The sequence below is a fragment of the Trichogramma pretiosum genome, unplaced genomic scaffold (assembly GCF_000599845.2).
Source record: "Trichogramma pretiosum strain Unisexual culture from Peru unplaced genomic scaffold, Tpre_2.0 scaffold88, whole genome shotgun sequence".
NCBI classification, from domain to species: Eukaryota; Metazoa; Arthropoda; class Insecta; order Hymenoptera; family Trichogrammatidae; genus Trichogramma; species Trichogramma pretiosum.
Window position 1 is genome coordinate 432,181 of NW_019641671.1, and position 12,710 is coordinate 444,890.

The 12,710-nt window shown below is 43.4% G+C and overlaps 1 protein-coding gene across 1 annotated transcript in view; it reads left to right on the forward strand.

Moving 5' to 3' along the window:
* LOC106652664 (aromatic-L-amino-acid decarboxylase-like) overlaps positions 1 to 11,118 on the forward strand; it is a 259,293-nt gene extending 248,175 nt beyond the window's left edge. Inside the window, exon 13 of the mRNA XM_014371756.2 lies at positions 10,975 to 11,118. Within this exon, the coding sequence (XP_014227242.1) occupies positions 10,975 to 11,104 (130 nt within the window). The 3' untranslated portion in view covers positions 11,105 to 11,118. The remainder of the gene's footprint in view (positions 1 to 10,974) is intronic.
* Positions 11,119 to 12,710: the final 1,592 nt, after the last annotated feature.

Here is a 12,710-nt window from a genome sequence, read left to right on the forward strand (position 1 = left end):
GAAGCGAACGAACGGCCTGTGCCGTTTGGACGCATGGATGTGAAAAATATGGCGATTTTACTCTCTCGTTGCGTGCCACTCTCCTTTGTATGCATGTATGCGAAAAGCCCTGACACAAGTCCGGACACTCGAATTTATTCATGCATTTTATAGCGCCATATTTATATGCAAAGAGTAAGGAAAAAACTTTTGATGTCTAACGACTCATGTTCTCCCTTTGAGAACTCGCTATGCAAATCATCATGGTGCTTATCATCGTCCTCATGAAAGAGCCCAGATTCCTCGTCCCGCTTTTATACTTTTTATTCATCCACTGTTTTGGAGCGTTCGGTGCATTAACGTTTTTGATGTGAAACATCTATATTTGCGTTTGGCATCAGGGGTAAACCCGTAAAAATCGAGCGTCTGTCCGTCCGTCCGTCCGTCCGAGCTAGCGCAACTTTGGTAGTATAAGAGCCTGTACAGCGTCGGTTTGCGCTACGCGCTGTGATTGGCTGCCGCGCCAGCTACATAGAACTGCTTTCTGCTGCTGCCCGCTGCCGAGACTCAACGCGCGTATCTCTTTCTCTCTCGCTCTCGCACGCGCGTATGACTGTGTTCAAGTACACACACGAGGCAACGTAACAACATAAGCAACAGCAGTCAGCTTAGCTCACGGGATTGACTGTGTTGAGATATCATTCTCTCTCTTGCTTATGCGTATCGATAATACATATAATACGTATGTGCTGTTTATGCGTATACGTCGCGAGACTGTACACACTTTCATGCATGTTTTCAAATCTGATATTGATCAATGCATGTATGTATACGTGTCTATGAGTGTGTCTTCTTAAGGGAAATCGACATTTTTATCATGTTATATTAACATACAACGAACGATAACCGCTCAATCAACTAGTTTAATATTTTAATTCATCAATAAATAATTTTTAATAAAAATTTACTTTCGAAGCTACAATTGAAAATTAAAGAAAATAATTAAAGTACGAGTCACTTTTCGAAAATGTGATTTCCAATAAAAAAATCAGAGATTGGAAGAGACAACTTTCAAATCTCCGAGACATTTTTGGTAAGAAAAAAGTAAAAAAAAAAACCAAATTAAAATCAAATTGAAAATTGAAAAAATTGAAAAAAATCAGCTATTTATGAATAGCTGTAAGATGTGAAACATCTTATTATTAATGAAAGAAAATTAAAGAATTTAAAAGTAATCGAACAAGTAAAAGTCGAAACAAAAAAATAAGTAAAAAATTAAAAACAAATTAAAAATTGAAATTTTTGTTGGAAACACTATGTTAATCTTTGTCGGTCAAGAAGGATTCGCCGGTATTTAGTTGAAACTGGATCTTTTCTATTCCTTCGGCAATTTGTTTCATTTTTATTTTATATATTTTCTCCATAGCCTCGAGTGGATCTTCGTCCCTAACTTTTCTTTTATGATCCATAGTCACTACATGTTTGATAACATGATTTTGCGAATAACATGCAAGAGTAACCTAAAACGTAGGAAACGCGTGTGAACTCGTGCGCACACAACGAAAAAAGGATACCAGGGATGTCGCCAAACGGGATAGCCTCGTAGCGGCAAAAAACCTAACATATTTGGGAAGCATGTGTGCTTAGCGTGTCGATGCAACATCTACTGTTGGTCATTTCATAAGGTATTGTAAAAGAGCGAAGGCGAAATATAATCACAAAGTAATCGTTAGCAAGAAGTTCAGGGTGAACGAAGAGCCATGTTTCAGAACGGAAAAGGAGTCGTGGCGATCTCTCTGCTATACAGTGCACTACCTTGATCAACACTTTGATTACCGCATAATTTTTATCGACACTGCACATTCTCGCAAAGGCTTACAAGACCATGCCCCATTCTCATCTCAATGGAGGAGAGTCAAATGCAAAAAACGAAGGGACCAATGCCCAAACAGCAATGCACTCGACGCAGTCAACACTGAAGATGATCTAAATAACCTTGCTGTCACTCTGCCACTGTCCTCCAGCCCGCACATTTCTGAACTCTCACCAACAACTGGTTCACTATAGAGCTCTGCATCGTCTCGTCTTCCAGTCAACCTCTATCTTCCAGCGTGGTCTCTTGGTTAACATGGGCATACTACTATCAGCAAACGATTCCCGGTCGTTTCCCCGAATCCATTTCCCCGATATTTTATTGTTTTATATTACAATACATAATTAATCTAGAGAAATGCTTTCGCGTATCAAGTGCAAGTAATCGAGCACACGTGGTAAACCATACGTGTCGTAAGTTTCGACCAAAGCTTTTAAACGATGTTGTGCATCAACCCACTTCTTCTTTGGGGCTGATTGATCTATAACGCGATAAGAAAAGAGAAGAAGAGAAAGAAAGAGAGAGAGAGAGAGAGAGAGAGAGAGAGAGAGAGCTGTATGTTGTCAAAAAAATATACCTCGAATAATTGCGGATGGTGGTCTATTCAAATTATTTTGGGCTTCACTTAGTATACGCGCTCTTATATCTGCTGCCTTAACTTTTTCACGATTTGGAGGATGCCGATGCTCAGACTCTTTGGGACTTTTTATAATGATCAGCTGGCCTTGATCATTATATGCAGTGATAGCTCTCGCTTCACATTCCTTGTCTCGTACCTTTTGGCAGTCCCAATACGTTCTTTCCTTGCGATCGTACGATTTATAATAAAGATATCCGCTGATATCTAATCTTCTAAGACTGATTAATTCAAAGTCTATGTTTTAAAAGCGAAATTTAGAGGAAATTTGGAGGAACTAAATCTAGACTACGCATAGGCTACGAAATTTAGAGGCTAATTGTTCATTAACAATTGAGAAAAAAATTGCTCGATCGATATATCGATATATGCTACATGCAGGGTTGTATATTCGGGGAAATGTATATTCGGGGAAATGGCATCGGGGAAAGCGTCTTCGGGGATTTCTTTATTCGGGGGAATGGGCGGTTACCTCAGCGATTTATGTACAACAAACTGTAAATTTACTTTTACCTCCTTATGAGAGCAAAACGTTCGACACTGTTCAATCATTCACTCCTTCCATTTAACCATAAAAATAGTGTCATCTTGTATGTAGATTAATTATTTTACCCTGTACCTTACTGAAATAATTTTTGAAAAACTACTGTATAAGCGGGCAGCAGCAGAAGGCAGTTCTATGTAGCTGGCGTGGCAGCCAATCATAATGCGTAACGCAAATCGTCACTATTATAACGGCTGGTTGTTACATGAATAAATTAATTACAGAACTTATTCCGGCTAGAGAAAATAGTAGGATTGATAAATGAAACGTGTGAACACTCTAATTATTGGGTACATTAAGGGGTAATTTATTATATTCTAATCGACTTAAAAAACTCGTGGACTTATTCTTAAATAAAATTAAATTAACATACAATTTATTTTATAAGATGACTCTCTGTGGTGTTTCGCTCTGCGTCAGTTGTTGTTGCTTGCTCTCCGTGCTCGTCCTGTCCATCGGTGATGATGATACTCTATCTCGATTTCTCGTATAAACTCCATACAGTTAATTCGCACTCACTCGATGCACTATGTTACACACTCTCGGTGATACTACTTTATAATCAAATTAAATCGAATCAAATCAATCAAACACACGTAACGTATTTCGAACGGAGAACAAAGACTTATAAAATTATTCGACGCTATCGCGTTGCCAAGTGACATAGGCTCCGCGCACCACAAAAGTTAGAATGAGAATCGCATAGAAGCCTTAAGGGCCCTCGATATATATATCCTAAAATCAGTGCAGGCATAAATTACTCATTGCGCAAGTTATCTTGCGCGACTCTGCTTGCTGTCAGGTAAAACTAATTGGTATCACTCTTTATCATTATCTTTGTCATTGTTTGCCTAACCATTAGTTTTCGGCACTTTATAATTATTTGAATTTGTAAAAAATGTTGTTCTCGCAATTATCACTTTATCGGGTGTGAAGTAGCTTTCAATTATCATTATTTACTTGCACAACATTTAATTAACAAAAAATCTTTTTCTCTCACGACGTGATTTGAAAGAGCAATGCTATCAGAACTTTCCTGAAGTTATCTAATTTTTAAATTATTGTTACGTGGATCGTAACACTGTATAGGCACTTATACTACCAAATGTGCACTCGCTCGGACGGACGAAAGATCGTTTTTCATGGGGTTTACCCTTTATACCAAACGCCGATAAAGATGTTTCATATCAAAATCAAAGGCTTATTCAAACTTAAAATTTTTTACTTGCTTCGAATCTGTAATAAAAAATTGAGGTTCCTATTTCAAGAGTAAATTTTTGGTTTACTTGTGACGCGATGCTTTTTTGGCCCTGACGCCGCCACACTCAAAGGTCGCAAGATCGTAATAAGGCGTTCGACGCGATAATTTCCAAGAAAATATTTGAAAGGAGAAAGGAAACTGCAATTAATTCATACACGAAAAAAATTATGGATTACATTATGATAAAACTTCATTAAAAATGAAGTTGTCTGGCGCAATATTAAAAAAAATTGTGACGGAATATCGCTCGCCTGACGCGATGAACGATCACACTCAATCACACCTGGTTTCACTTACACTCACACAATCTGACAAATTACACAATACTGGCTTGTATGTCTTCTCCTTGATGATGGAAATGGCAGTGGATAAGTATATGTTGGCGGTCAACTGACCAAAGTCCTCAGCTCGTGATCACCGGCTATCAACTCACTACACTCACGTACGCGATTTACTCTCTTATACAATTAATGTTTTCTCTCGACACACTTGTTAATTTATTCACACCCAATTTACTCACAAGTACTTTTACCCAATTTTCGCTTTCTGAACTCGACAACGCCTCTCTCTCTCTCTTTCTCTCTCCCATGTGGTTATACCTCAGGGCCCCAATAAATACACTAATCAATCAATCAATCTCTCTCTCTCTCTCTCAATGAGTATAGCAACACGCTCTTCTTTCTGCTCCTCTGTTTTTTTGCTTTTTGTACTGCCTCGACCTGCCTACGGGCATTTTTCTTGCAGATTCTTGCACGCTAATTTTGCAAGGGTCAACTACAACTGGACCACTGGTACTGTTGTTTCCCTTGTATTGTTAAAAACGCATTTTCATCACCTACTCCGGCTCATCAAGGTTAGCTTACCACAATGTGTGTTCGAGATCTTGCGCATGCGACGATTTGTGGATCTGCATATCTCCCTCTCATCGTCCGTCACGCCCGTCGTTGGAGCGAGTTCAGTGGAGTCGAAGAGCCCAGCAAGGTGCGAGAGTGTTGTGCGAGCGAGAAACCAAAACTTGGGGTGAACGAGGAGCCCAGTGAGGAGCCGGATACTCGAGTTTTTGGATTATGGGATAGGAAGATCCCTGCTTGACCATCAACTTCTAATGCACAGACGCGCTGTTGCTATTGACTGCGGATACTGTCGGTTTCTTTGAGCCGGTTCGGCTGCCTCTCGTTATGTCGTCTCAAACTGACCGGGCCCCTCCACGATGGCTAGCGGAGTTTGCTGGTTTAATCAAGGCGGAACTCAGGGATATGAAGTCTACGATTGACAGCAAACTCGATGAGATCAAATCGCAGGCCGAGGCACAGCACATTGAACTAAATTCCAAACTTGTTCAATTCGAGAGCTCCATCACCCAATTGACCGCTCGCGTAGAGGCGCAGGAGCACAAATCGGCGGAGTCAGCCGCTGCTCTGCCCAAGATGCAAACCAAGCTCGAGGAGGTGAAAGTCTTCACGGAGGCCATTAGGAGCAACACCACTTTGAGCTACTCAAACCCTCATCTCGTGGACTCTTCTGAATCTATCTCAGACATTAAACAAGAACATCTTCATGTCAGCAGAAATGTTCAGAACATCCAAACGGCTGGATTTTCTCCTGCTCCTCAACTTCTTCCTGACGACTGTGAGGCGCTACTGTCTGGATTGCCCATTGAATCGAACCTCTCTGACAGCGCCATCCTTGATAAAACCCTCTCAAACATAGGACTGCCACAGCACACCCGCTTCATAACGCGCACAAGGAGTTGAAGCCTAAAAATTCAACGCAAAAATTCAAGTGGTGGCCATACTCGTTCTCTGGTTTTTCAGTGCTCTTCACTGGTCGTACGCGATATAATCGTCTATCACTCTCATAGGCTGTCAAATGTTCGAACACAATCACTCTTCAACACGGATGGAGAAGGTAGTCTCTTTCTACGGCCACTTTGGCCAAAGAAAGTACATTTGCTGTACACCAAAGCCGTTTCTGCGTCTCGGCAACTAAACTATCCCAAACCATTTGTCCGTAACCGCACCGTATTCATCCGCAAGCTAGCCAATTCCCAACCCATTCCCATTCTTTCAGACAATGACCTTAATATTCATCTACCTTCTGTTACATAATACCTATATTCTTTAATCCTACTCAGAGAGAACCTACTTAATATACACCTGATCATCATATTCATCAAGTGTTAATCTTATGCTGTATTGCTTCCTAGAATAATTTTTGACACTGTGCCTTTCTTAGAAGTAATGGTTTCTTGCTTCTATTTGGTGATATATTAATGCTAAACTATTTTCATATTATTGCAAAATTGCTGCTACATTAACACTCATTATAGCACATCATTGTATTTTTTTACGAGTGACGAAGCCCCGAAGCGTGACATCGTGAATGCTGTGTCCATGACCTGTGGCCGACCTATTGCCAAAAAAAGAGCAGCAGGATCACCGTTGGACCGAGGGAGAGTGAAGAAGCAAATATTCGCGACGCCCCTGCTGTCAAGGCAGCACTCGTGAGATCTGTCAATCCGGCGACACTTGGTGGTCGTGTGGAACGAGTGCACTACGGCAGCGGTGTGACGGTGGTGATTGAGGGCGAGAGACTGTGCACGGACACCTTTAGTGCTTGCCTGGAGCTTGCAGCTGCATGTCTGGAGGTCAAGCTGAGCTCGCTGCTGGATCCTCGTCTTATTGTGTGGTTGGATCCTTGTCTTATGACCAGCTGTGGCTCTGTCTCCCCCAGACGTTGCCCACACTCTGTCAAATATTTAGCGCCTCGTTTCGCGCAGGTGTCTTCCCGAGACTTTGGAAGGAGGCATTGGTGCGCCCGATGCCCAAGCGCTACCCACACCACGATGCGAGCCATTTGCGTCCAATAAGCATACTCTGCTCTATCTTGAAGATCTTCGAGTGTGTGGCCCTCAAGCGGATGAGCGACTTTGTGGAGGAGCGGGACTTCCTCGACGCCTTCCAGTCCGGCTTCCGGAGATACCATAGCACGCAGACTGCGCTCATGCGCATCGTCGACTGCTTGCGTGAATGGGTGGAGCGAGGAGAGGTCACACTCAAGGTGGCCATAGACTTCTCTCGGGCGTTTGACATGGTTGACGTCGACTTGCTGCTCCAGAAGCTGTACGCGCTGGACTTCTCGGACGCTGCCTGCGCCTGGCTGCACTCGTACTTGTCTGGATGCACTCAATGCGTGGTGGGACCTCAGAGTGAGCGATCCTGGCCCCTGTTCAGGACAAGGTCGGTCCCGCAGGGTAGTCCCTTTCCTGTTTTCGCTCTTCATCACTGATCCACCCCTCAGCCTGCCGACGCAGCAAATACCATCTTTATGCCGACGACTTCACCATCTTCTCGAGCGGCCCGGCTTCGGAGGCTGAGGCCATCATCTCGAAAGTCAACGAGGACATTGCGTGCATATCAGCCTGGGCAGTGGATAACAGCATATCAATCAACGTGAAGAAGACCCACGCTGGCTGGATTGGTAGCCGTGGATACATGGCGCGCATGCATTCAGTGCCGACCTCGCTGCTGATTCTTGATGGGGAGCTGATCAACCGGCGGAAAAGCATTAGGTTGCTTGGGGTCGTCCTGGACGAGACCCTGTCGTGGAGAGCGCAAGTCACCGGTACGGCAAACAGGTGTTTCGCTGCACTCGCTCGTCTGCGTCACCACCGTGACTGTCTGCCACGGGAGTCTAGACTGATGCTGGTGAAGTCGCTGATTTTTCAGCACGTGGATTATGGTGCCGGACTCTTGGCCAATTTATCTAAGGAGCTCACTACTAGGATGGAGAAATGCATGGAAGCGGCGCTGCCTTTCGTCGCCGGAGTGTCATGATTCGACAACATCACGCCATCTTATGTCAAGTGCGGGCTCTTCAAGTATAGGAGACGCTTGCTTTGTGCTTACTGGCGTCAACTCTAAGGCGGGGAGGTCCCGCCTACCTGGCCAGTTGTTTTAGCTTCGTACATCGTGATGCCCCTGCATCTCTCCGAAGGTCTCAGCTGGAGCTGAAAATCCCTTGGGCTGCCACCAGTAGCCTGCAGAACGCGTTTTTCGTACACACCTCCAGGCTGTGGAATGATGTGCCTCAGGACTTGTAGGCTCGGTACCGCAGCGAGACCTTCAGGACGTACCATTTCACCCAAATGCTTGGATGACGTGTATTGACTACCATTGTGAAGTTTTATTTTGTCTTCCTTTGTTCTATGTTTTATTTTACTTTCTTGACACGAGTTCATTGTACACACGTTGTATTTTTTTTTGTTGCTGTTTTTGTGCGTTGGATATGTATTGAAAGGCAACGCTCGCTTTTTGAGAGCACTCGCAGTGTGTATTGGTATTTCTCCTCACTGTCTGATACACGTGTGCGTTCTACGGTACTGTCCCTACTGACGCGCACTGCGAGTTGCGTTGACGCTTACAAAATTACTTATTATTATTATGATCATTATGTGAGGGGGTTCGTGAAACACCTTAGGACTGGGTACACGGTAGAATATAATCGTTTTTATTTTATTATTGGAATTTATCTATGTGAATGATTCATTAACTAATGACTCTAAACACAATAAGAAAGTTAAACCGTCTTCACAGGATATCGGTGTGTGTTAATAACAAGTTGGCAACGAATCGATGTTCTACAATAAGATTTTCACAGGTCGCGATACCGCACTTTTGTTGTTCACGAATTTCGCGAACACTCCCATATAAGCACGCTCTCGCTAGACACTCTCGTACAGCGTTTGTGTACTGCTGCGAGAGCCGTCGGCGGTGGGGCTTGGCTTATGACGCATAGAAGGAAGGAGGAGAGGCTCGTATAGCTCTCACCGCTGACTTGCCTTGTGAGGTTAAGCACTTGCAGTATTGACCACGTGCTTCACATGTGCATCTTACTACACGTGTTATTTTGCTGATAATGCACTTACAGGTTAAGCCTTGTGGGTCGCGTGTCTATCGTTGTTCACGACTTGATAGACGATATTACCGAATACTCTTATGGAGCGTATTAATGAAAATAGAACAAAAGAAGAATACTTGCATTTATGCAGAAATTCCGATGAATCTCTCACTCGGTCACGCTTAATTCACTCTAAACGGGCAGGAAACGGTGGTGATGCGCATGCGACAGTCGAGTTCTGTATCAGAAAGAAGGATGGCGTTGATACAGGCTTCACTACACTTGACCACACAAATCACCTTCAGCTCGTCTTGTGACGTGTCATACCGCTTCTATCAAACATACTTGCGCACGAATAAAATTGAGAATTGCTGAATGCGTCACGCAAACGTAAGGCATCGTGCTCGTTTGCATCAGCGATCTTTTACTTGAGATCACTTTTGCGATCGTACACACGATGTGGGGGGATCTGATGTGATAATGAATGGTTTCATTATCACAACAGTATAGCATACCAGCCCAATTAATAAGAGTAGCCCATTAATTGGATACTGCCCAGTATTTGCATTGCTGCGCATAGCATGGGTTTGTATTTGTCTGTTTTGTCAGAGACATTCCCATTTCGGTTAACCTTAAAATTACCTTATACCCGGGGGCTTACTTATGAGCCCGCGGCTATTCTAGAAGTTCACTTTAGATCATTAAAACATTGTTGATTTGAAAATAGTAGAAGGCCGAAGGAGTCCGGCGTGTGGCTTTTATAGGTGCGCGCTTCGCCCCACTCGTACGCTCGATGTTGCGGCGGCTCGAGAGCGCTGTATGCGCTTAAATGCGTGAGAAGCTGAGAGAAGCTGCGGGAACGCTACTTGGGGGGTCGAGCTCCTTGCTTTTGTGAACTTGACGGGGAAATCAGCTGCGATCATCGCGACGAGTGCTAGATGTATGCGCTTAGTGCACGCCTTATCAAGCGCACGTCGGAGTTTCGCTTTTTCTTCCTTGCCAACAGCCGTTCAGACCCTTAGCTACCTTGCAGTATATGCCTGTTGGTGTAATTTTTTGAGCCAGGCTACAGAGGGCCAGTCTGAGCCCTTAGCTGAATAAATTATACTCTACTCTACTCTGCTCTCTCTCTCGATTTCTCACACAAGCTACTCACACTCTCAAGGCACTCTCGTGCTTTCTCGCTCACAGCTCTCACTTGAACCCCTGCTCACCGTCACGTGTCTGGCACTGCGCGATCTAGCAAACTTACATCGATTCTCTTCCCGTGCGACGTACAAATTCGCTCTTCACCTTCGGTCTGGCTCTCGGTGTTGGTATATCTGTTGGCATGAACCTGTAAAAAAAAATATGCACAATATTAACGGATGTAATCATTCTTTAATTGTCAGTCTGCAACAATGATACTTTTCTATCTTGGCGCGGCTTCTTTGCATTGGCCCCATATTTGACAGTTTCGAACACTGCAGGTTATGTATAGGTTTAAATTAAAAGCCACCACTTTACTCTTCGTCAAAAACTAAATTAAACATAGAGTTTTTGATTTTTTTATTATGCATATGTTTGAGATTTTTAGAGGTTTTTATACTTTTGTGACACTCTTCATTTTAGTGTTTACATAAGTAGACACAGTTTCTTGTAAAGTATCTATCTGAATTGCCGGCCAGGTGCTACCGCACCTCTTGATTAAAAAATTTTTTTTTAATAGTTTTCTTAATTTTTGTATTAAATCTTTTTATAAATAAAAAAAATGGTAATGATACTAACATTCATTTTTTCAGGTTTAGACATTTAGATACAATGGTTCGGCTAAAATCAAATATATCCGCTCAGAAAGGTGATACTAAGGACGAAATATCAGAATTAACTTCTAATAATTCATCATTAATTACATTCTACAAAAAACATTGAACTTATTAAACCATTCGTTATAGAAATAAAATAGTAACATGACTATACATGTTTAAAGTTAATAACATTAGATTTAATTTAATTTAATATTTCTTAATTGTTAAAGTAACCCATAAACTATTTTACGTAAACTATTCGTCCTACATACTCCCTTTTAATAGAAGGCATTTCCCGTCAAGTGCCCGAGCGCTTCGCTGCGTGACCTGATTAAGCGAAATCACTCAATTTCTAATTCACGTAAAAAGTATTAAATGAACCGGAAGAAAAAAAAATTAACCCATCATTTTGATGGAAAACTACCTCAGCTTTCTGACGTTATGGTCAGATTTTCCAAAATTTTTCATCTTCATTGTACAAACTTGACATTAACTATAAAATTCAAATATCTCAAAAAATAAAAAATTTACATTCTTTTATGTTATGATCGAAACTAAAACTAATTTACGTCGAGACTTCTTGGGTTTGTCTTTGAATGAATCTATTGCATTGTCTTCTTTTATTTAAGGAAATACCTTGTAGAGGTTTTACTTTTGTCACTATTATTTTTTTTTTTTTTAATTTAAGAAAAACATCATACGTAATCGATGAAGATCTATTATGATGATGAAGGCCTCTCGGAGCGAAAGTACGGCTTCCGGAAAGGGCGATCAACGATAGATGCCATCGAAGACGTCATTTCCACCGTCCGTGAAGCCATCGCCGAGAAGAGATGGTACCGCGGCACTAAGAAGTACTGCGCCGTGGTGACACTCGACGTGAGGAATGCGTTCAATACGGTTCGGTGGGACAACATTCTGGCCGCTTTACGCCGTTTGCCCGTACCCGATTACTTGCTGAGAATAATTTCCAACTACTTCTCGGCAAGAGTGCTCGACTTCACCACGGACGAAGGTCCAGAGTCCTATGAAGTCACAGCAGGTGTTCCACAAGGGTCGGTATTGGGCCCGATCCTGTTGAACGTTATGTATGACGCGATCCTGCGTCTCAACTTCGATGGCGATGTTCGTATAGTCTGTTTCGCGGACGACATCGCAGTGGTGGCTGTCGCCAAGCATCTATGGCAGATCGAACACGATCTGAACGCTGCGATCGTATGGGTACGAGGCGCGCTCCAAGCTCTAAGCTTACAAATGGCTGATCACAAGACGGAGGCTCTGCTCATCACGAGTAGGAAAAAAGAGGAAACCATCACAATCTCGGTAGGCAACCACAGCATACGCTCGTCCCCCTCCATCCGCTACCTGGGCCTGCACATCGACGCCAAGCTGAAGTTCGACCACCACCTCCAAACAGTCAGCGCGAAGGCAGCTGGTGTGATCGGTGCCCTCACGAAGATCATGCCCAACTCTGGCGGACCCAAAAGCAGCCGACGCGAGCTGTATGCTCACGTCGTCGACTCCATACTCCTGTATGGAGCCCCCATCTGGAGCACAGCAGCACAAAAGCGAGTCTACGCCAGGCGGAGTCAGCCCACCGACGAGCCTGCCTGCGTGTGATCGGAGGCCGGCCGCATGTCTTCTACGAGGCCACGTATGTCCTTGCCGGCATACCACCGCTGGCCCTTCTTGCGGACGAGCGAGCGCGACTCTACGGCTCTACAGTTCTT